This window comes from Patiria miniata, unplaced genomic scaffold (assembly GCF_015706575.1).
Source record: "Patiria miniata isolate m_02_andy unplaced genomic scaffold, ASM1570657v1 HiC_scaffold_13, whole genome shotgun sequence".
Taxonomy (NCBI): Eukaryota; Metazoa; Echinodermata; class Asteroidea; order Valvatida; family Asterinidae; genus Patiria; species Patiria miniata.
In genome coordinates, this window is record NW_024037051.1 from 4,409,472 (window position 1) to 4,433,301 (window position 23,830).

General features: G+C 39.4%; 1 protein-coding gene across 3 annotated transcripts; it reads right to left on the reverse strand.

Annotated features, from left to right (window-relative positions):
* Positions 1–482: 482 nt before the first annotated feature.
* LOC119720467 (mediator of RNA polymerase II transcription subunit 17-like) lies at positions 483–23,776 on the reverse strand. Of its 3 annotated transcripts, XM_038190142.1 has the most exons (14): positions 23,594–23,776; positions 21,329–21,517; positions 19,686–19,830; positions 16,473–16,668; positions 15,514–15,669; positions 14,965–15,092; positions 13,445–13,633; positions 12,515–12,544; positions 7,765–7,961; positions 7,287–7,343; positions 6,782–6,919; positions 4,883–4,997; positions 2,932–3,080; positions 483–2,354 (listed from the first exon to the last, which is right to left on the reverse strand). In XM_038190142.1, exons 1-14 carry the CDS (start codon positions 23,677–23,679, stop codon positions 2,141–2,143), a joined length of 1,989 nt encoding a protein of 662 aa, XP_038046070.1. In that variant the 5' UTR covers positions 23,680–23,776; the 3' UTR covers positions 483–2,140. The 3 variants fall into 3 exon arrangements, with proteins under 3 accessions (XP_038046070.1, XP_038046087.1, XP_038046078.1); XM_038190159.1 differs by lacking the exon at positions 12,515–12,544 and having other exon boundaries at positions 2,108–2,354; positions 13,502–13,633; XM_038190150.1 differs by lacking the exon at positions 12,515–12,544 and having other exon boundaries at positions 2,108–2,354.
* Between the last annotated feature and the right edge of the window lie 54 nt (positions 23,777–23,830).

Here is a 23,830-nt window from a genome sequence, read left to right on the forward strand (position 1 = left end):
GGTGTACTCATTGCCTGCCTTTATTGCGATGCCACATAAAAAAAAAAAAATTGGTTTCGTTTTTTTGGGGGGGGGGGCATGGCCCCCTTTGGCCCCCCCTGGATCCGCCCTTGCTCCCTCTTGACTACGGTCTTGACCGACATGAACAAGGCTTCACCGAGATGAATAATACATGTACACATGTATAAGGAGCCAATTATTCATCTCGTAATGGTACACGACTGTATTCATTTCATTGCCTCTTTACAAAAGGCCACTAATTACTTACCACAGCACATATTAAGGGTGGTAATTTGTGGCTATCAAAAATTCATTGAAGTGTTAAAGCTCTGTCATAGTTACCTCTTTGTAGTCAAGGATATTGCCTCAAACCGACATCATGGTTGTTAGCAATGATCAATTCGTGCCTGAGAAGTGTTCCTTCCTCCATGGGTAGATCAACGGTGGGTCACCCTGATACTATATTCTGGCTCTGTTGCAAGTCGTGTTATTCGCATGCCGGCACATAACCGCACATTTTATTAAAAAGAATGAATTGCCGATTTACTATTTTTCTCTTCAATTCACTGATGCAAAAACGTGTATTTTCATGTTCTCCAAAACGTTCAGGTTTTTTTGAATTCCAACAAATTATGTTTTATGTTTACAGCCACGTGCAATTACGCAGAGTAATATTGAGAAGTAACAAAGCTGTTGAGCAAGACTCAGTCCCAACAACATCAGGTTTTTCATTCTAGCAGCGCTTCAAAAATGTGGTACCTTGGGCCTTTTTACTCCAACAGTTAACATTCTTGCTATGAGTATGAGTTCTGTTCAATGTCATTTTAGGCAGAAATTTGCTCCAGCATCAAAAGTTTCCAGAATTTTCGGGTTTTGCAATTGTGATTTTTTTGGCATTGGTGATACATTGTCTGTTGTATCAGTACATGAAAGTAAGTCTATGAACACAATTTATTCACAAATGTTTTCAGTTACCAAAAATTAGGGTTCACAATAAGAACAGAAAACCCTTAGTGTGAGCCTAATGTGACATCACAGAAACAGCGCCCTCAGTTGTCAGAAAAAAGCATGGAATATATTAAATGTTAAAAAAGTGGATTTACAAACATATTAACCAAAAAGGGATCTCTCGTAGTTTTCATACATTTCAGAGGAAAAATATTTGCATAAGTTCCAGTGCAAACTTCATGTCACCCCCATTAAGCATTTCCGTTTGTAATACAATGAATTGAGATAAATTCAATTTAATTGTGACCATATTCGTTTACTTTACACAAAGTCTAGCAGATAAACGAAAGTGTACATTGGCACCATTCTTTATCAGGTAACAGTTTCAGAGTATAAAATGTAGACTATTTGATGACGATGATGTGTACAAAACCTACTGAACATTGTTGTTCCAAAAAATGTCAGCAGAAGAGCGACAAGTGATAAAAGGGGAAAGCCACCCATTGCTGTAGGTAGTAAGCTCAAAAACTTTGTAATTACATAATTCAAGTCGTCTTTCAGTAACAACCAGGGCGTGAAGGGTGAAGTTCTGAAGGGCGCTATATATTGAAGTACCGGAGCACTGGCAGCTTACAATTGCTATGGGCTCCGTGCGCCAACAAAAGAGGGCGTGCTTTTACCAATTCTGAGTGCCCCTTGGACAGGACACCGCGTGTGCACACTGTAGTTCGCGCCCGAAGTAGGCACGACTTATTTATTTCCTGAATGTGCACAAAGCCAAGCCATAGCGTCTTCGTGCGTGAGTGTCAGGTGTCGTCGGCGCGCGAATACATTCAAATACGTTCAAATTTAATCTAATGGTCTCCCAGACTAATCCCCGATCCCAATAACTTTGGATATCATTTGAAATACGCAGTGGATGGATCAGGAACCAGTCTAGGTCACCCCCAACTCTCCTTTTCAGGCCATTGATGGGGTACTTGTGCACGGAGCCCATACCGAACGATCACTATTCTGAACATTTTCTGTGGATCCCACAATGTTCGTTATAGCGGCGTTCCACTGTACATATTATGTTTGAAACCATACTCTGGTTGGTTTGACCCAAGTTGCTCCAACTGCTACTTGGTTCAGAGCAACTTTGGAGAGCCAGTCTTCAAAGCGGTGTGCAATGTTTTTTAACAGTTCCCCCTCATGACGCAAGCACAGCCATCAGTAACTCCATCTTGTTGACAAAGGTTCTGCCCGGTATCCGGTCCATGTCTACCTCCCGGTAGTCCGTCATGATGGTCTCCCACTTTGGATCTGTCACCACGTTGCTCTTCTGTTCGGTATCATGAGGGTTCTTGCATCCCTTCACCTGGACTCGTATGCCATTTAGGGGGTCGCTCCGTACAGCCAGCGTCCTTAATAACAACGAGGCAGAAAAGGAGATGTCAACAATGCTTATATTTTTAAAAGCATGTTTACAATTTCTAGCAAGGGGTATACAAAAGATGTCATCTAGTCCCCACAAGTCCGTAACCCTCGCCTAGCTAGTAGGCGGCATTTCCATGCATGGTTACAGAACGGTACTTCCGTTTGCAGTACATGTTATAATATGGGTTAAAATAGTATACAAATAATGAATGTTTATGAGTTCAATGGTGAGAATATTTTCATGAGTTGAAACATTGAATGTTCCACACAATGAGGCAAAGCTGAGTTGAATGGAACATTCCATCTTTCAACAAATGAAAATATTCCCACCATTGCACGAATGCAAAACATTCATTATTTGTTTTATATAACATCCAAGTATATCTTTGTCATTCGATTGGAGAATTAAACTTTTAAGAACAAACAAAAGTCACAAAATTGTATCATATCCACTTCTTTTTTCCAGCTTGTTCAAGGCTTACTCCCAAGTGTGTGGTTCTAGAACAAAGCTGAAGTATTTAGTTCAAAGAACAAATTTACTGTAGAATTAGTTGCAAACCTCACCTCTGGCCATGGTGGGTGGAGATGAGCACCGATGAAGCGTTGCCAAGCTTGGAGGCAGAACCAACGCCAAGATGGAGGTTATAATGTAGGACATGCATATTCATTGATTTGGACAGGGAAAACACGCAGGCAATCTGATGCTGGGATATCTGCAGGACAGACACAAAATACAGCTGTCACACTAGTGGAATTTGGAGATTGCACCATGTTTTATATCAAAATCAGAGATGAAACTGGCATGTGGGGGAAACAAAATCGAAAAATAGGCCGAACAAAAACATGTGTCTGAAATTTGGGCCACGCTACAGTTACGCATATACATGTACACACATATACATATACAGTCCAATCTCGTTAGTACAAACTCTGTTAATACAAAATTCTGGTCATACCAAACATAAAGCCTTAGTCCCGACTGTGCATTTATGTGCACATTGAATATGGGACTGATGTTCATCTTAATACAAAATTCTGATATAACAAACAATTTGGCTAGGTCCGAACGAGTTTGTATTAACGAGACTCGACTGTATGTACAATACACTTCATGCCAAATTTCCGGACACTGGCTCCTGAAAAATGTTGAGTGTTTTCATATAATTAGAAAGCCTGAATTACAGTTAGAGTACCCGACTCAAAGAAATTCACTTCTTACTTGAGAAAGTCGAGGAAAAAGTCCGAAAGACAAGAGCACTATTCAACCAAACGCCACTAACGGGCATTATCGTCTTTTTCTTCCAACAACTGCCAGTGAAATGTATCACTTATGCTCTCTTCGCCATCCTCATGCTCTCTTCACCATCGGTACTCATCCTGATTGTTAAGGCATTGCATTTTGTACAACTAAATCTGAAGCCTCCGAAAATATTTTAAAATCAATATTTAACCTTCTATCCTGCCGGAAAAAGGCTTCGATCAGTGTTGGCCTAGGTGTTTCTACAAGTACTGTAGAAACACTCCATTCAGGACTGGTGAAAGAGATTAAAACTTCACTTGCGATAATTTTTACGTGCCGCTTTCATCGACTTTTTCATCAACTTTTCGTCAAAATTGTAATTTAAATAAAGTCACATATGTGAAAAAATTGTTACAAAAATCAAATTTTGTGGGAAAAATCGTAGAAATTTTCATAGAAAGTCACGAAGTCGGTTTTTCCATTAAATTCGGAACAGTTTCATTTCTGTAAAATAATGAACAAAAAAACCCAGTATCTACTCTGCAAGAGAACAGTAGATTGTGCTCCGTTACCATTCATGAAAACTAGAACACACTACATGCTACACTAATTTGCAAACAAAGTGCGCCCAATTATTTTTAGTTTGAATGCCAACAAAACACCACATAACGCTGTTGCGTCTTTGCATACATGTGTGCATTCAACAGTCTGCCTCTCTCTCTTTTTGTCAATATTGAGGCGGTATAGGGGTGCAACGAGTCCATACAAAACAATATCGTAATCATGAAAGGGATCAAGACAACAAATATAGCACAGTGCCATTCCAACAGGTTCAATGGATTACCGAGGTCAATTCACATCTCCCAGGTTAACTTTAGCCTTGTTCACTTTATCACATTAGTCTTTGGCCTTGGATGAAACATCAAAAAAAATAATATGTGTCATAAAAATTTCACCCCAACCCCTGAGCAGGTATGAGTGAAAGTCAGGTTTTTAAAAAATTCTGGAGGTTGACAAGGGTTGAAGCTTTCAAGTTTGAATTCTTTACAATGTACAACCCGGACTTTCAATGCCAACAATGATGTGACATTTACACAATTAAACGATAACAATTCTAAATCTAATTACAAATATTCCAAAACGTTTATATGAAACCCTCATTATAAAAAGTGAGGTATGCATTTCACAAAAAATAGAGGATCCCTTTAAACCCATTAAACCAAAAGAACAGTCCATTATGAGCGATCGTTTTAAGTGTGAAACAGCTAACGTTACCTGGCATCGAAGCAAGTCCTTCAACTGTTGCTGCTCATAATTGGCATGGATGACACGACCGTCCTTACACAGCACTCGAATCTGGTCTACTTCCACAGTAAGTTGAAGCAATATCCTTTGGCCAAATAAAAAAAACCTAATAATAATAAATTACACTTATAGAGCCCATTACATTAGCATTTCAATGAATGTGTTTTACAACAAGAAAAGTTATGTTACTGCTGCAATACTGATATTTACCTTACAATTACAATGAAAAGTTACACTAAACAGCATCACAGTAACATGACGACGAAAAACATGAGGACATTCATGTGAAATACCTACGAACCTATATAATGATGATGCAGGCCCCGCATTCAATTGTGTGTTGCAGTGCCCGTTCAAAATTTCGCTAAGTGCAACTTTAAGTTTTTGGATTTCAGGAGCTTCAGCGCTTGCGCTCTGGTTATTTCTTACACAGTGTTCACAAAGTGAGGTATCAAATTGAACTGGACAGTTTCCGTGACAAAACGTACATTTCAGATTTTTTATTCATCAACAAATGTCCAAACTAGGATGATTATAAAAACTGCTTAGTTTCTTTTTGTGCCAGGTGTATTGGGGTGCTTTGGTCTAGTGGTTACGGTGTTTGACTCGTATGCCGTGGTACGTGGGTTCGAATCCTGACGGGGAATATGGTGCTTGTGCGCTTGGGCAAGACACTTTACTACAACTGCCTCTCTCCACCCAGGTGTGGTAAATGGGTACCTGGTAGGAAGAAATTCCTTCAATGCTGGAGCGCCGTAATGGCAGCCGTGCTAAAGCCAGGGTAATAATGGAGTGCCAGGAGCGTCACTTTGTGACGGACATGAGCGCTATACAAGACACCATTATTATTATTATTATTGGTGGATGCATTTATAAATCAAATTTTGTAGTCTTGGCTCAAGATTTGCATTTTGTTCCCATAACATAGCTAGTCTCGATCCCTGGCAAGCGCAGTCAGTCCCCATCAGCGATAGAGGGTGCTATCAACAAGATGAATCCAATCCAGAAGGAATGGTCTATTGTTTAAGTGAACCTCAAGTCCTCTACCCATCTACCATTTCTTTAGTGCCCCAGTATCTATAAACCTATTTCATTACATGTAGTTGCTTTTCTCCTGTCAACAACGATTTGCAGAAAAACAAAGACTCACAGCCTCCAGATATACCACACTTTGCAACCCTCAAAATGCCTGTCCAAATCTCTGTTTTATATGCATAATCAAAGAGCTCTTGTCCTTCAGAATTCCTAAAACTCCCATTTTAACCCTTTCTTCACCATGGGTGACTATTATCAACAAGGAACTACTCCCTGCTGCTTATCATAGGCATTGATTTTAATTCTTGGCAGAACGAGCTTGAAATGATCTCAGAAGCTGCAGGTAAACGCATTTGTGTTCATACATGTGTGACGTAATTGTGCCATTTAATTTCTGGAAGGAGTAGTGTTTTCAGTACAAACATCAGGTTTTTGACCCTAGTGACCCAATTTTCTAGGACTGCATAAATTGAAAGGCGGTCAGTGGAGACCCATTAAAGTGAACGACAGAGGGCCAGGAGTTGATGTATACCTGGGCCTGAATGACGAGGTGATTTATAGCCATGCAAGGCTGTTGCTGACGTTTGTTACTAACTAACCAACGAACCAACTCACAGAGAGACACGACCATTTGTTGAGCTGCTATCCGTAGCTGAAAAAATGTAGTTTGAAGAAACTGAGTGTTCAACTTGTGGTCAATTGTTATGCTCTAGCAAACAATTTGATTCTGGGGAGAGCCAAGTCAATCAACGATTTGGTGATGAAAGGGTAAAGCTCTTTTGATGGGAACAGGTCATAAAATGCACAATAGTCAAACACACTGAGTGTAATTACATGGCCATCTGCTCATAGCCGCTAGTTGAGATGTGGATCTTTGCTGTAGACACCAGCGGTTGAGTGTGTGCACTCCAATGCACTAGAATGACAGGATCTTGTAGGTCACTGGATAGCTGGTTGATCACGTCGGCTACCCTGAAATGGTTGCACATTAAAAAATAAGATTTTAGTTTGGCAATATTTGAGTTACTGATGCTTTATGGGCAGAAATGCTAATAACGTTGTTATATTGACCAAGGTGTTGGGTATGTCACTGATTCCCTTTTCATCGGTACGATGTAATATGAAGCCAGTTCTCTGTGTTACTATGTATATAATACAGCGCGAGTGGAACACGTAATAATGTAGTGCGTCTGTGTCCCACATACTACGAGGCCGAAGGCCGAGTGATATGTGGTACACAGACGCATTACATTTTGCGTGTTCCATGTGTTCCACGTGTTCCACGAGCGCGAGCGCGATAGTGAATTTATTTTCCTACTTATGATATACTATGACCTACCTTTTCCTCAAAACAATGTGCTTAGCTTGTTTCAAGACCTTCTCCAACAAGCACTCCCTGGTAAAGCAAGACAAAAGAATTAGTATTTTTATAAAATGTTGTCAATAAAAATTTACCATGCAACCACCACCCTCTTCATGCTACAGACTAGCAAGGAGGAGGGGCTGTTTTAGTAAAAAAAAATTGGAAATCCCCCCCCCCTCCGAATATCTCTTAATTATCAATAGTGAAATTACTATTATAAGTGTAAACGTTATGAATTTGTTGACCACAAATCCTACTTCTGTTGACCTTCAAAACTTGCAGTTTCACAAAAATGACTTTTTTTTTAATTTACAGTATTTATTTTACTAGGGTAGCCCCATCAGTCGTGGAAAATCTGTTCTCCATGGAGGCCCCGGTGAATAATGATTTATTGGAAAAGTTGAATAACTCAAATTGCCTAAGCCCAAGCCAGGCCCCGACTTTTCATATTTACCCTTGTTGGCTGTCGGTCAGTTCTTTCCGGCTGATGGCCTGAGGTCCAGCCAATCGTCGCTTCTTGCTGACCGTCAACGATGCTGTGATGGGCCGGGGCGTGGTTCCGCTCAAGTTGCTGCGGTGAAGCTCTCTCAGGAGCTGATGCAGGGAGTGCTCCAAGGCGTGGCTGTGATTGGGCTGCCTCAAGGGTTCAATCTGGTCAACAGGGAATGAAGAATCGTAGACTATTTGGCATGCAGCAAAGTTGACTTGAATCACTAGGCTCAGAGCTACGACCAAGTCATCTCAAGTCATCACAATTATCACAAGCCCGGCAGTGTCAAGTCCCTATCATACATGCCCTGTTATTCGGAGTTAAGCTCCAACCTTACTTGCAATGACTTGTGATTGACTTGTTTCCTGTCCTCTGAATATCGACACCAAATTTCTATGGACTTCTTTCACAAATTTTATTACCACCTCCAGAGCTTCAGTGGGAGGGACGCACCACGTGTGTGCACTAGTTTGCACACGTATGGTACAGAGTAAGCACAATTAATTTATTCCAAATGTGCACAACGCGTAGCATCTTCACATGAGTGCCAGACACTGTTAGGAATGCACTGGGCCCAATTTCATGGCTCTGCTAACCACAGAATTCCGTGCTTACGATCACCATTTGTGCTAACCGTGCTAGCAAATAATTCAGAGCTAACCCTGTAAGCACAGAATCCTCAGTTACAGGATGTACTCATGCGCAGAAGCCTAAATTCCTCATAGACTAAAAAAAATAAATAATACCAAATCTCATCAATTATCTCAAATAAAATAACACTGGGACGGGCACATCCTTCATTCTATTTACATGTACGCTTGTCTGATCTGGAAAATAAACATTTTTCCGTTAATTAGTTAGCTAACAGCTTCTTCTGATGCAGTTTGACAAAATATGCAAAATCCCTGACACAATTGACAAATCCTAAGATAAATGCTAGCAGTGCCTGGTGGCGAACATAAGCCCCAAATCAGACTGATAGTTACCATTTTATATTTGACATATTTACCAAGGACACTGGGGGTAACAATTCCCAAAACCATGCATGAATTTGAAGATATATCCCAATTCAATCATGAAGTTATTTCTTCACTAGAGGGCGCTTTGGACCTAATTCTAAACAGCCATGGCTATCCTCCAATTGGGAGAAATTCATAAACCTTAGGCACAGCTGGAGCTAAAAACGACTCCCCCAACCATGCAAATGGATCAGCCCATGCTATGTACATAATTTACCTTGAGTTAACAATACGCTGACACCATCATTTCAAACACACACATACCTTAAAGTACACAACATGTCTGTTGCTGTCAAAAGTGATGCAATTTGATTTGTGCGATTCAAAATTGCTTACAATTCAAATTTGAATCATCAAAACTTACTGAAAAGCCACAAGGAAGCATATGAGTGACTATTTTTCAAGGCAATGTGTTAATGTGGGTCATGACATTAGTTTTCACTTTCAAATGTACAATTTTTCATGTGTTATGGCATGATAGCTTTTATGAAAGGGCTAATCATCGTTACTTATCTGAGAAGCTGTATTGCAATGGACGCGGCTACAACGTGGTCGAGCCACTGGCACGTAAAGGCGCCTTAGGCTGCCGCCCTAGGTACAACCCATGTCTGACCGTGGAGCACAGCCAGAGATCGAAAGTGTTGATTTTAGCGGAGGGAGGAAAACCGGAGGGCCCGGATAAAAACCCTTGTGGCACAGGAGAGAATCAACGAACAACTCCACTCACATATGGTCCAAGCTAGGAATTGAACCCGAGCCACATTGGCAAGTGGCGAGCACTAGCAACCCATGCCGCCCATTACCACATTGCCATTGAGAGGTACAGTATTCCTCATTTAAAGAAAGATTTGTTACAAAATCTGTGTAGAAAGCTTGTTAGTTTTTCTGGCAGCTTGATTTAACGATGGGAGCATAAGAGTATCATGTGTTGTGTTTGCAAGCTTCATGGCTGAAACATTTACAAAGATGAGTTGACGTGGATTCTTGAGACAATGAAATTTGAAATTGTGGAAGGTTTTATATCTCAAGCCACTGCTTGGAAATACAAGGACTTTGAGCTAGTGGGGGATTTGACTCCCACCAGGTTTTAAGAAAACAACTTTACAGAGACACAAACATCCTGCAAAACCTGAAAAACATAACATTTTTGTCGACGCGGGGTGATTAGGAGGAGGGACTGATGGGAATATAAGAGTTGTCTTTACTCCCTACTTTTTTATTTTTTTTATTTTTAAAATCAGATAGTGTTTTAAGTATGCTTAGCTTGATCATCAAAAGATATTTTAGTTCATAATTTGATCACTGTAAACTTCTGACTAAAGTTCGACCTCTCTTGGTGCAAACAAAAAATTCAACCATATAGATACTCTTCCATATGAAGAGACACTTTACTTGTTGGTAGTCAAGGGGATGGTAATTAGAATCAGCGTAAATATCCAATATTTGTCATTATTAACTCCATTCTATTAGTTTTACAAACTGTCAGGAAATACCTGCATAACCTGTAGGAAAAAAAATTATGTAAAAAACTGCAAGTTGAAGCAGTTGTTTGTGTGGTGGACTGATACCATGATAGTGGTAAGTGCAGCTTGACATCTCAGGGCCCCTGTAAAGCTTGACCCTAACCTAGCCCACGTGAATTAGATTGAAATTATTCATGAATGAATTGTGATCGACAAGAGATATAAAGCTAATATGGGCCAACTTGAAATCATTGTAATCGTCGAGTCCTTTTCTCAGCCAGACAGGTATACTGAAATATCTGTACAGTAGGAATTAAAGACGAGAAACAGAGTGGTCTGGTGTTTGAACTTTTGATTTTGGAAGGAATTTGAGCAAGTGGAAAAATTTACCTGAATGCTTCAGATAATCTTACGATTATTAAACTGAAATTAATGAAAGAGAGCAAACCAGACACACTGTCTTTAAAAATTCATTTTCTTCCTCACAATTTTTTTCCAATGCTCTACAGTCTGTGAAAACACACGTCAAGCAATGAATGGCATTTTAGTTCAAGCCAGAAGCCACAATGTATGGAGGATTTGTGGACAACTCACCCCAGGCATCTCAGAACAAAAACTACGCGATAACTGGAAGACAAAAATTAAACGGTCATTTAAAAAACAGCCAGACGACGTTAAGGGACTTCTGCAGTCCTCAATAGCCATGCCCCTAAGATCTCAGATCGCAAGCTCTCAATAGCCAACCCTCTCACAATTCTTCATCTTATGTAACATGACACTGACTCTGTGATCCAACCAAATGACATGAGGTGGACGTCAATTATGCCTTCTTTGGAGTGACACGCCCTCAAACAAATCTTGCGTAATGGGAATTAATGGGAATGAATGGGAACTGTCAACTTTTCATCCACACAACGTTCATTTTCATCAGAATGTCTGCGTGTGATATCACAATGAAGGACTGAGTGCTGTATTTCTATGGTGTATAAAAATGAAATGAACAGTAGAAAAGAAAAATGTCCTTGACATTCATTTGGTAGGATTTGGAATTCTGTTGGTGGTGGTGGTCTGGTGTGCCAGATGAGGGCAGAATTTGACTGATATGAATTCTAAATCCATGCAGGATAGAGATGGTTGGGGTGTTATTAAGAACAACCCTAATCTGGGTAATAGCCTACACTCTGCTCATTATTAGGCTTGTGCGGTATTGGATTTTATGAGTCTACGGTATATCGTCACAAAAATATTGCAGTTTCCGGTATTATCAGGTACTTTTTTGGGCCGACTATTACGTCATCAAAGTACTATAAGACACATGGTGATAGGGTAACTGCCAACAGGCAGCATGGAGCGCTGTGGCCTCCTGGTTAAGGGCATTGGATCGTAGTCTGCGGGTAAAACTGCAGGTTGTGGGTTCGAGTCCAGCCTGGGGTCATGGTGTGTGTGCCCTTGGGCAAGGCACTTTGTCACGCATTGCTTCTCTCCACCCAGGAGTAAAGGGGTACCTGTGAGGGTAGAAATGGTTACTGTGATTGTATTAGCTTCCATGCGCCTAACAGGCAGCATCGAGCTGTATACTCCCCAGGGAGCTGAGATAGTATTTGTAATGTAAATTGGCCCAATGATCAGGGGGAATAATAATAATAATGTAAAGCGCTTTGATCTTAGTTAAAAGCGCTATATAAGAACCTGTTATTATTATGGACAGAACGTCAAAAGACCTTATCTAGATACCTTGACCACAAGGAATTTAACCCATTAGCATCTGTACTACATTGTATTACATTGTGTTTACTCACTGAATAATCAATAACACCATAGAGTGCTCGGGTGAGGTTTTGAGCGCTACAGTGGGTATAGGCAGGGCGGTTTGGGGCGCTAGAGTGACTAAAAGGTTAAACAATTATCCATATACCGCAGATCTGACCAACTTGTTTCTGTCACCTTCTTAAAAGGGCTTTTGCACACAACTGGCCACATTTAAGAAGGGAAATCACGGTAATGGCACTCCAAACCAAGGTCGTCGGTATTTCCGTATTTTGACAGCATCATTCGGCATTCGGTATTGTTCGGTATCAAAACAATAATGTTACTACACGGTATTATTGAAATATAGTCCAAGCCTACTCATTAGCCATCTTTTGAAGGGAGAAAAATGAGGATATCTGAACAGAAGTGAATATGAAAATGTTTCTTTGATCGGAGTGATTGAGTTATATTGTCTCCACTCACCCCGAGTCGAAAATCAAAACTGGAGGTTGACTGGAACAAATCAAAGAAACGTTGCAACACAATTAACAGATCATTTTGGTGAAACACAATGAGTTGAATGTAATGGTTCCATTTTTTTTAAAGGAAAAACCAATCAAAGGCCTTTGTGAAGTGTACATTATGCTAGTGACATCGTTGGGAAATTCACCCCTCATGCATTTGTGTAGCCCCAGGCTCTTTTGCAACATGAGGCTCACTCCCAACTAAGGCTGTGTATGTGACTTCTCATTGAAACAGTGCTTACCTCTTGTAAATGCAATACGTTATGCAACAAGTACAGTCAGCGCGAAATCAGCCTTGCAGCCGATTTCATGAAACAGTGCGTAACTTACGCCATGCGTAGGACTTGCACAACAAATTTATTGCGCAGCTGCGCAATAAACTTACGATCGTTTTCACAAAACTTGGCGTAGCTGCACAACATTTTAAAAAATCTTAACATCTTGGATGCGGATAATAACAGCATTTATGATGACTGCTTGTAAATGCAAATGGACTTATGCCATTGTGTAAAGTTTTGTGAAATCGACTGCAGTACTCTGTACGAATATTGCTTCCTTTGTGTTTGAGGTATGTGTGGGATATTACACAACCCTGATTGCTTACACATAAGAGGGGTTTTACACTTGAGAGGGGTTTTGAGAAGGGTCACATTAAGTTAGGGACATTTTCCAAACCTTGGAGCCGTCTCTAGCTCTGGCTTCATTTTTGTTCTAGAATCATCTAGAAGACTTGTATTGCACAAACCAAATAGAAATACTTACAGTATTTAATGAACCAGAACATTGACCCATACTGATTCAAAGTCCCCCAAGCCAAGGGCCTAATATCTCCTGTAGCCAAAGCTGGAGACTAGACCATGGTTTGGGAAAACTCCAAAGGTCTCCATACCTGGTATCCTAAGTGATATCTACACTTCAGTCCGGTTCTGTATGACTGAGTGCCTACCTGTGAATCCATACTGGTATTGTGGCATAACGCAAGGCAGAGCCGGACACCGGGGAAAAGTGTGCAGAAGATCTGATTGCCAACTACGATGTGGGGCACCGGTGATCTTAGTTGTACTGCCTCTCGCGCAATCTAAAGCATGATCCAGGAAGGAGGAACAAGTAAGTTAGACACTGTACTTCTGGTATCATATTTTCCTATTAAGTTCAGAATTTAAGTTGAGGCTTTAATTATTTTGAGAACTGTAATCATTTGCGAGATTAAACATATTCCTTTCATCTTTCGACAAATTAACATCGACTCTCTATATGAATAGTATATGTCACTTCATGACCACTCCCAAGAGTCCCAATGTCCCTTATGTGATAGGCTGTTAAATTACCTGTCATGTCTGTCATTGGTTGCCATACCACCTGTCATGTCTGTGATTGGTTGCCATACCACCAGTCATGTCTGTGATTGGTTGCTATACCACCAGTCATGTCTGTGATTGGTTGCCATTCCACCTGTCATTTCTGTGATTGTTTGCCATACCACCAGTCATTTCTGTGATTGGTTGCCATACCACCTGTCATGTCTGTGATTGGTTGCCATACCACCAGTCATGTCTGTGATTGGTTGCCATACCACCAGTCATGTCTGTGATTGGTTGCCATACCACCAGTCATGTCTGTGATTGGTTGCCATACCACCTGCCATGTCTGTGATTGTTTGCCATACCACCTGTCATGTCTGTGATTGGTTGCCATACCACCTGTCATGTCTGTGATTGGTTGCCATTCCACCAGTCATTTCTGTGATTGGTTGCCATACCACCTGCCATGTCTGTGATTGTTTGCCATACCACCAGTCATTTCTGTGATTGGTTGCCATACCACCTGTCATGTCTGTGATTGTTTGCCATACCACCAGTCATGTCTGTGATTGGTTGCCATACCACCAGTCATGTCTGTGATTGGTTGCCATACCACCAGTCATGTCTGTGATTGGTTGCCATACCACCTGCCATGTCTGTGATTGTTTGCCATACCACCTGTCATGTCTGTGATTGGTTGCCATACCACCTGTCATGTCTGTGATTGGTTGCCATTCCACCAGTCATTTCTGTGATTGGTTGCCATACCACCTGCCATGTCTGTGATTGTTTGCCATACCACCTGCCATGTCTGTGATTGGTTGCTATACCACCTGTCATGTCTGTGATTGGTTGCCATTCCAGCAGTCATTTCTGTGATTGGTTGTTGCCATACCACCTGTCATGTCTGTGATTGGTTGCCATACCACCAGTCATGTCTGTGATTGGTTGCCATTCCAGCAGTCATTTCTGTGATTGGTTGCCATACCACCTGCCATGTCTGTGATTGTTTGCCATACCACCTGTCATGTCTGTGATTGGTTGCCATACCACCTGTCATGTCTGTGATTGGTTGTCAGAACACAGTCAAGCTATATTGCAACCCTACCTGAGCAAAGACCTCCTTGCAGAAGAGCACAGTCTGTGCCGCCTCGAGCCTCTCTTGCCAGTGAGCATCAGCTGAAACACGGCTCCTACTGGGCTGTGACAAGGACGCTGTGGCAATCTCTGCTTCTCCTTGGAGAAAGAAAGCTTGAAAAAGTGAGGACATAGCCAGGATGCCACCAAGACAACCACAGGGGCTGGTCTATCTTATGACTCATCTACTATTATGGGGACATTGATCAGACTCTTGTAACTGATGTTGTGAGAGGTAAAAATTTTCAAGTATGCAATTTGCCGCAAAATTTGTTCGGCTATATTTCTGCCAAGAGTGGTCAATTTTGTAATTTCTGCCAATTGTGTAATTCTGTCGGCATGCCTCCATTTAAATTGATCTTGTAAGGTCTGTTGATCTTTGTCTTGCTTTGTTTCATTCAATATTGGGTTATTCACTAAAATCACAGATACAGTGGGCACTGACATCTTGATTGTAATATCAGGACTTACATCCCTATAAAGTTTAACGATAATGAGTGTAATGTGCATGAAAACAGACCTTCTTGTATGAGTACTTGGATGTGACTGGTGCCCTCTATGTCTGATGGGATGGTCACCTTCAGTGGAGTCACATTCTTCTTTTCGGTTGCATCACAATCCACGTCGGTTATCTTGGTCACCTCAAAGGTTCCATTGTGCCAAAAGCGGGATCCAGCTACAAATAAAATTACAGCACTATAGTACCTCCACATGCACATTAAAGTTGTATGGTTGTGAACCATAATGATAATGAATTTAAAAGGTTTTGAAGCTGGAGCTATCATGACTTGAGGGTTGTTTGCAGGTACACCGTGGGAAACAATCACCTCTGTGAAGAAGTTTGGTTCGGAAAAGTACCAAAGTTAAGAAATGTCCTTCTCTTGAAGACGGACAGAGCACACTGACAAATTGAGATCAATTTGCACTATCAGTTCTTGACCGAACCACACTTTCCCAAAGAAGAGATTAATTCCTATGATGTACCCCCCGAAACGAACCTTAGTATCACGCCCTTCCATCCTGTAATGCTTCAAATCAAATTTATTCCTTGAAGGTCAAATGTCAGTTCATTAGTTCCTGGAGATAATGTTAGGCTGATCCATGTATTTTACTTCGTGCAAGAGTTGGAAATAACTCTGGATTTTAAAACACCCAACATATTTTACAAACGAAAGGGGTACTACATGTATATGTTATGGGCTCCGAGCACAAGTACCCCCTCAATGGTAAGTAAGGGAGAGTTGGAGGAGACCACCAGGAGAGACATTTGAAAGCATTGCCAACGACGCCTGATGCTCACACGAAGAAACTATGGCTTTGTGCACATTCAGAATAAAATCAGTCGTGCGTACTTTGTGCGCGAACTAGTACACGGACACGATGTGTCCTGTCCACCTATAATGTTTTCTCCATTAAAAGCGGTCTAAAGCGCCCTCTCTTGTTCATGCACAGAACCCATTGTGCAGCGCCTTACAGTACCTGTTCTGAAGCTGAGATCGCCCAGGATATTACTGCCCACTTTCTTGAGGCGCCAGTGTTGCCTCAACCTCAGCAGGTCTGCATGGAAGTCATTCTGATGCTGGGACTTCTGTGGGCTGGCAGTGGTGGCATTCAGGGGTTGTCGCATCATACGATTTGCTCCGCTCTTGAGGACGGATGCTGCAACTCCCAGACTCTGTCGTGAAGAAATATTACATGTAAGACAGGAGAGGTACGCTGTGATAAGTGAAAGTAAGGGACGCAATCATCCTAATATGCAGTCTGTTCTCTGTAAACTTCTCAGGCAATTATGAAAGGGCTCATGCAATGTAATTTGTTTAATGCAGTCCTTGAAAATGCACCTTTGTGTCCCATTAAACCTTCATTTCAATTTTCGTTTTGCAATTTTGAAGGATATTTTGGTTCTTTTTTTGTGTTATGGGCAATTCCACGGTAACGGAAGGACGTTTTCACTCATTAAACAAAATTTCAAATGTGTGTATCACAGACACTGTTCATAGTTACAGCAAACAAATGTCACAATTGTATTGCTATAATGCTACTTTCATTTTCCACACTTTTGGGGGGCATGAATGCCTCCCGTTTATGAATTATGAATGTTAATGAGGTCGGTAACGGAAGGACGGTAAAACGGACAAGGGTTTTCCAACTTACTCGCGTTTTGCAAAAACTCTGTGAATTTTATGGGGCAATTATATTTTAAAGGTAGGAAATGGAATCCCTGAAGCTTTATCTATACTATACCACCTTTCATTTGACTTTAAGTGTTTCGGTTATATAATTACAACGTTTTAAGCAGATTATAATTTGGTAACGGAAGGACGGTAACGGAAGGACAAAAGGTTTACTCAATTATAGCATGAACAAAATGTGAATTTACACTAATTATACAAGTGAAAAAAATTGTTTAAATGTGTAACTGAATGTGAAATCAACAATATGCAGACCTGGCATAAATAATTATACCCAAGAAACTATTGAGATAAAGATAGAAGCCTGCTAATTAATGATAACAAAAGAAAAACGAAAACAACCCAAAACACATAATTCACGAACACAGGACTACTACAGAAATAGACTTCAAACCCATCACCTCAATCCTTAAAAGTTTAAATACACAGTATTTGAACACTTGAGTATATTGGTTACATGTTCACCAACAACCGGTAGGTTCAAAGGTTTACCTAAAGGGTGGGGGGGGGGGGGGGGCGACCAGCCTACATGTACATTTAAGGTAAAAACATCTACCGATAGAACTGATGGCTTCAGTTAGGTGTTGCTTTTAATTGAACTCTAAAATCAATGCTTGAAATCAAATTACAATGATTTAGAGTAGTAACAATTAATTTATAAACATCCAAACTGAAGTTGTTAACTTGGGCATAATTTGTCAAAGACTGCACCTCACATGTCTTACACATGTAAATTGAATGAAAGTGCCCCAAAGTACCGGTACTTTCTGCCATCTCATTTTTGACTTAATTTGCTTCTAGAATGGCTTCACAGAATTCGTATCTTTCTCTATTGTCCATGAATGCTGATGGCAGCAACTTTATGATTTGATTTTCTGCAACAACTCCATACATGTACAAGTACTGGTACATCGGCATATATGTACATGTACATTGTACATGTTGTACATGCCTGTGCCTTCCTTTGTAATAAACACCTTGCCCTGCTTATCCCGCTTTTGTGAAGGTGGGTCACATGAATGTCCTTTCAATGCTCATTATACATGCATGTATTTGCAGTGATTTTCATTTTTCAAACATGAGCGCAAATGTCGTAACATTTGATAAAAATACGATTTGTCCTTCCGTTACCGTCCTTCCGTTACCAATTTGGTAACGGAAGGACGTGATTTAATTAATTGTAATTAAAAAACGAGAAGTACAGCAGTGTCAGTTATAATGTCATATTGAAGGCCTACCTAAACTTGCTTTGCACAATAACTTTCAATGCATTCATACTGCAAGTTTTAAAAATAAATTAAAAATATGTATTTTTTCGGTAACGGAAGGACATTTTCGAAGGCTGAAATATTAGAAGTCACTGAAGCGAAACAAATTACGCAAAATGTTAAAAACAAGTTTTAGTCGGTTTTTCAAGACCAATACTTTCTCATGACAGAAACTGATGGCATTAGTACATATTTTTGTGTGTCTATTGGTAGAATACTTTCATATCACTATTAATCACATTTTTAGGATTAAAACAGGATTATTACATAATCCTAGTTTTTGGTACCGAAATGTATAAAAAATAAAATTCCGACTTCAAATCTTGAAAATATAGACTTTTAGCTTTCATTTGATGCCAAATTTGTTTAAGTCAAATGTATTTGAATTTTTTGGTGTCATGTCCACTTTGGTGTGGAATTGCCCTTATGCTAATACAAATGTCCATACTCATGAGCAAAACTGTGATGTCATTCCAGGCAGAAACCTCAATGTTACAGCTATTTCAGCACAAAATTTGCTAGAATTTTGGATATTTTGCTGTTCCGTAAATTTATTTTTCCTTGGTGATTCGTTTTTGTGTTAGTACATGGCAGTAAGCCAATGAACAAACTTTTCTCACAAATGTTTTCAATGAGAACATTTTGGGTTCACAATTTGAACAGAAAACCCCTAAACTGAATAGTGTCTTCTTGAAATGACATCACAGCAACAGCGCCCTCAGTTGTCTTGTAAAGCCTGGAATTTTTATCAAAATGTCTAAAGAAGTCACTTTTTAATAAAATTATTGAAAAGGGTGTCAAATGGTTTTCATACATTTAAGAGTAGAAAGTTGCACGAAAAAAACCTAAGAAAAATTCATCGCATGCACCCTTTAAAGTAAAATTGAGATCTACAAAGTCAATGGTGATCAACATGTAGCCATTTTTAAAAATTGTATTCATGAATCATTGGCTGAAATTGTTTTTCTCTGTTAAAAAGAACTTATAAATTTAATTCCATTCTCAGAATTGATGTTTAACCTTTTCAATAATGACATAAAATCAAAGAAAGGGAAAAATAAATTCTTTGCTGTTGTGGAGCTTGGGTTCAACTTATGTCCATGTTTGTTAAACGTACTTGGAGGGGGAAAAACAGAACTACAAATTCAAATTGTAAATTGTTGAAATGTTTCAGGTTCAATGCATTTTGGTGATTTTTTGCAGTTAAATTTCAATTAAAAGTCCTTATTTACCTTTTTCTTGTCCAAGAGCTGAATGATTTGCTTGGATTGTGTTGGTTCTTGGGAGACAGGATCTAGCACCATGTAACGAGGATCCTTAGCCCATCGGCAAATGTGCAAGATGTCTGACAACACGCTGATTTCAGTCAGGGCACACCTAGAAGTACAAGGCACAATATTGATATTTAAAAAAAAAATTATTTTGGCGATTGGGTTCACACTGAAAAACATCACTTTGGTGATTTATTTTGTAATTATCTTGATAAGTGGCGTGACAAAACCAGGCAGAGCTACAAATGGAGAAACAGCTTCAAAATGACTTGGGGTGATTTTCAATGATTTTTTAAGATTTTCTGAATTTTTTGAAATTTGTGACACTCTTAATGTTACAAATGTTATGTTAAAATTTCAAACTGAAATTTCATCAACAAATGATTTTTTTTCACTAAACTCAAACTTTAAATGGTTATTTCTCATTTTTGACATTTCTGACAATTGTCCGATTTCAAAATTCAATAACTTCGCTTCGGAATATCCAATTTCAAAAAAGCAAAGCGGCGTTTGAAAGACCAAGGTCTAATATTTTACTAATATTGCTATAAATCAAAAATGACTGCACGACAGATTTGGAAGCATGCAAATGAACCCCAAAAAAATGATCAATCATTCCAACGTTTGCATTTCAGGGGGCATATTTACAAAGTTAAAAAAAAAAAACCTGCATAGTAATAAATTAGACTTGCTTAAGTAGGTCTCTATCTGACTGACTGTCAATTGGGAATTAGAATGGTTACCTATTCTACTAGATAAATTAAATAAAATTGTGTGCACTTTGGGACCAGCTTTATTAGACTTGCCCAGTCTTGTTCTGATCAGCATACGGCTAACATACTTTTCCAGAGGGTGAAATTGGACACAAAACCGGCTCAGATTAAAACAAAAATTAAAAACAAATAGTTTCTTGTCGGAGCTTTTCTCTTCTTTTTCCCAAAGATGGCAGATTTCCAAGATGGCTACCATTGTCTTGACTCTTTTACTGATAAATTGAGTCCAAAGGACCCCCAACCCTTTCCACACTGCTACAATTTGTTGGAAACAAATAAAAAGAAAATATATTGAAAATACATGTGCAAAACATATTGCTAACGTAGGAATTTAAAAATAAAAAAAAATTAAAAAAAAGGAGGCGCTTGGGAAAAAGGAAGCGGCGGAGACAAGAAACTAGTTTATAATTTAACTTGGCCCTATACATTCAATGTCGAACTGTCACATGTGTGTCAAATTCCTTCATCAACTGAGAATGCACAGTTCAAAATTGAAATGAGCAGTTTTTGTTTGGAAATTTTACAAGGTAAATATCAGAAAATGCCTCATGGGCGAACCATGAAACTGTATCAAATTAGGTTTTTGCCCTTCACCGACATTTAAAAACTGTATACCTCCCGAGTGAAAGTTCCAAAAAATCACTCGGGTGGGACTCGAACCCACGAACTCCTGCTTTCTAGTGCAGACGTCTTACCACTCGACCACCGAGCTAACGGGGTCGGTTGGCTGGTTCGAATCTGATGTGCATAGCAGCAGGTACCGCATAAACTATTTATAAGATGGAATTTTGCGTCGGGCTGATATCAATCGAAACTGGATTTTATTCTGACCTGAGTTTACTGTGCACCGATTCCCAGGGCCACTGTACGGCTTGCACTGCTGGCGATTCCTCCTTGACGTCAGCCTTCTTTGTGTCTTTATCCTCATCAGCAAGAGCGCCGTCTATCTCCTCACCCTCCGGTTTGGTAAAATCAATCTTATGGGCAAGCTTGGCAAGGCTCTCCGACATGGACAGAGGTCTGTCGGAAAAAAGTAAGGATGTACATGTACATAAAAATATAATGTTATAGGAATGCAAAAGCATCTAGTATCAATCTTTATTCCTCAACCCTATGGGCCATGTTACAATATTTCTCACACATTTCTCCAAATTTGTGGGCATATATCTTTGACCTTCCAAAACTCTTACAAAAAGAATTTAGAATATAAGCATCTTTCGTTCGTAAGATATGTAGATAAGATGAAAAAAATAAAAATCAATTAAAAATCACATGATGATGTCATCATGATGTCATTTAAATTTTCATCTATAAAACACATACTTGACTATGTATAAAGTTTCAACCCAAATTGGCCTTGAAAATCTCTGGATATTTAGAACTTTAAATTATGCACCTTCAAGATGATGTTACATGACCAATGATGACGTCATCATGATGTCACTTGCTTCTAAAACCAACTTTAGCTTATGATCTTAGTCTGTGCCTATTTGAAGTCAATGTGATTGCACTTCATTTCAAATTGTTGCAATTAGAAAAATATGTCAACATTTTTAAAATTAATTAAACAATCTGTTGATAATGTCATCATGATGTCATTTCAGATTTTGAATACTATTTTCACTATCTACCTACCTACCCACCAAGTTTAATCACTATCGAACATATGTGTTTCAAACAAATCTATGACATACAAAACCTAATATTTAAGCCCGTTCAAAAATAATTTGGAATGTACATGTTCCTGGGATATGCAGATCAGACAGATGACCAAAAGAAAATGCAATAAATATTCACATGATGACGTCATCATGACGTCACTTCAATTTTCATCTATAACATATCCCTGTATGTGTACATACAAACTTTTAATCCAATCGTCCTTGTACATGTAGTTCTCCAGATATAGGCCACTGGAAATTGCACCTTTAAGATGACGTCACATGACATGTGATGTCATCACTTGTCCATGCACGACTTTACTATGGGGTGTTAGTCTATGTTTCATCAAGATTGAAGTTTGTTTACTCTCAAAAGTGACCCCCAAAATAAACATGTATAAAGTTTATGGAATTTGGGATAGAATAACAAGGAAGAAAAAGCAGAAGTAGCAAACAGATGAATAACAAGTTTTTTTTCTGCAAAAGTTTCGGAATAGCCAAAAATTAAAAAAAATATAAAGCTTCCTTACCTACCGAGTACCGGCCCTTCCTTTTTTGTCAATGTTACAATAAACACAACAATTAGTGTTGGCATAAATAACACGCAACTTTTTTTCAGGGGCAATCTCTTTAAGCCCGGTTCATACTTCACGCGAAAACAAGTGCGAAGCGAAATTCATGTCGTCAACAATGGTGGACGCGCTTCGAACGTATTGTTGACGTCACAAATTTCACTTCGCATTCGCATGAAGTAATACGAACCGGGCTTAAAATAACAGATATTCGAAAAAAATGCGGGACCAGTTCACGGTTAACAGGTTAACGCTTTGTTTTCTTTATTTACTAACCTAAGGTATTCATAACAAGCTGTGCCTTCACTACATTTTACAGATATTAGTTAATAACCTGATGCATAACCTGAAAATGCAGATTTCAACATTTAGATTTACGAAGTGGCTATCGTTACGGCAGTCGTTGTTTAGCGCCCTCTACGATACTTTTTTGATACGCATGCAGGTATATAATTATTTGTTTCCACACGTTTTAGCGAGCAGTGCGACAGCTCAGTCGATTGAGGGTAGGATTTCGCACTGCGAGGTTGCGGGTTCGAATCTCAGTTTTGCACTAGAATTTTTTTCCTTTTCTAACCTGAGGCTTTGGAGGATTTTTTTTAAAAGGGAAATAAAGTCCGAATTTCATAACGTTCAAATTCACTTTTTTCCTTCTAATTTTATATTTTCTTGTCATGTTTTTATAAAAGTTGCAGTCTACCGTAACGATAGAAAATGGGAAATGCGTTACGGCTGCCGTAACAATAGCCACTGCGTTAGATTTATATTCAACATGATGTTCAACTTGTTTACAAACATGACAAACAAGTTTGAAGATTTCTGGTCTAAGTTTCCATCTGATTCAGACCAATTTTGAAACATACTTAGTATATGTCTCCTGTCCATCGAGAGACACCTCTTGTACTTGAAACTCCTGCAGCGATTCGATAGAAACGGTTACAGAATCCATCTTCACAACTTCGGTAGCCACAATCCTTCCTGCTGGAGCCCTAAATAAAGATAGATTGATCAAGGAATTCCCTATGTTTTCATATTAAAAATAGCCAACGCTGATATCCGATGTCATGTTCATTGAATAGCATGGTGCCCAGCTATTAATG

Excerpts from the sequence above, each read along its gene's own strand:
- LOC119720467 (XM_038190142.1), bottom strand. The coding sequence starts at position 23,679 with ATGGATTCTGTAACCGTTTCTATCGAATCGCTGCAGGAGTTTCAAGTA. Across the intron at positions 21,518-23,593 it reads GGACAGGAGACATATACTAA|ACCTCTGTCCATGTCGGAGA; the intron begins GTATGTTTCAAA and ends TTTTTCCGACAG. Across the intron at positions 3,081-4,882 it reads AGGACTTGCTTCGATGCCAG|ATATCCCAGCATCAGATTGC; the intron begins GTAACGTTAGCT and ends TCTGTCCTGCAG.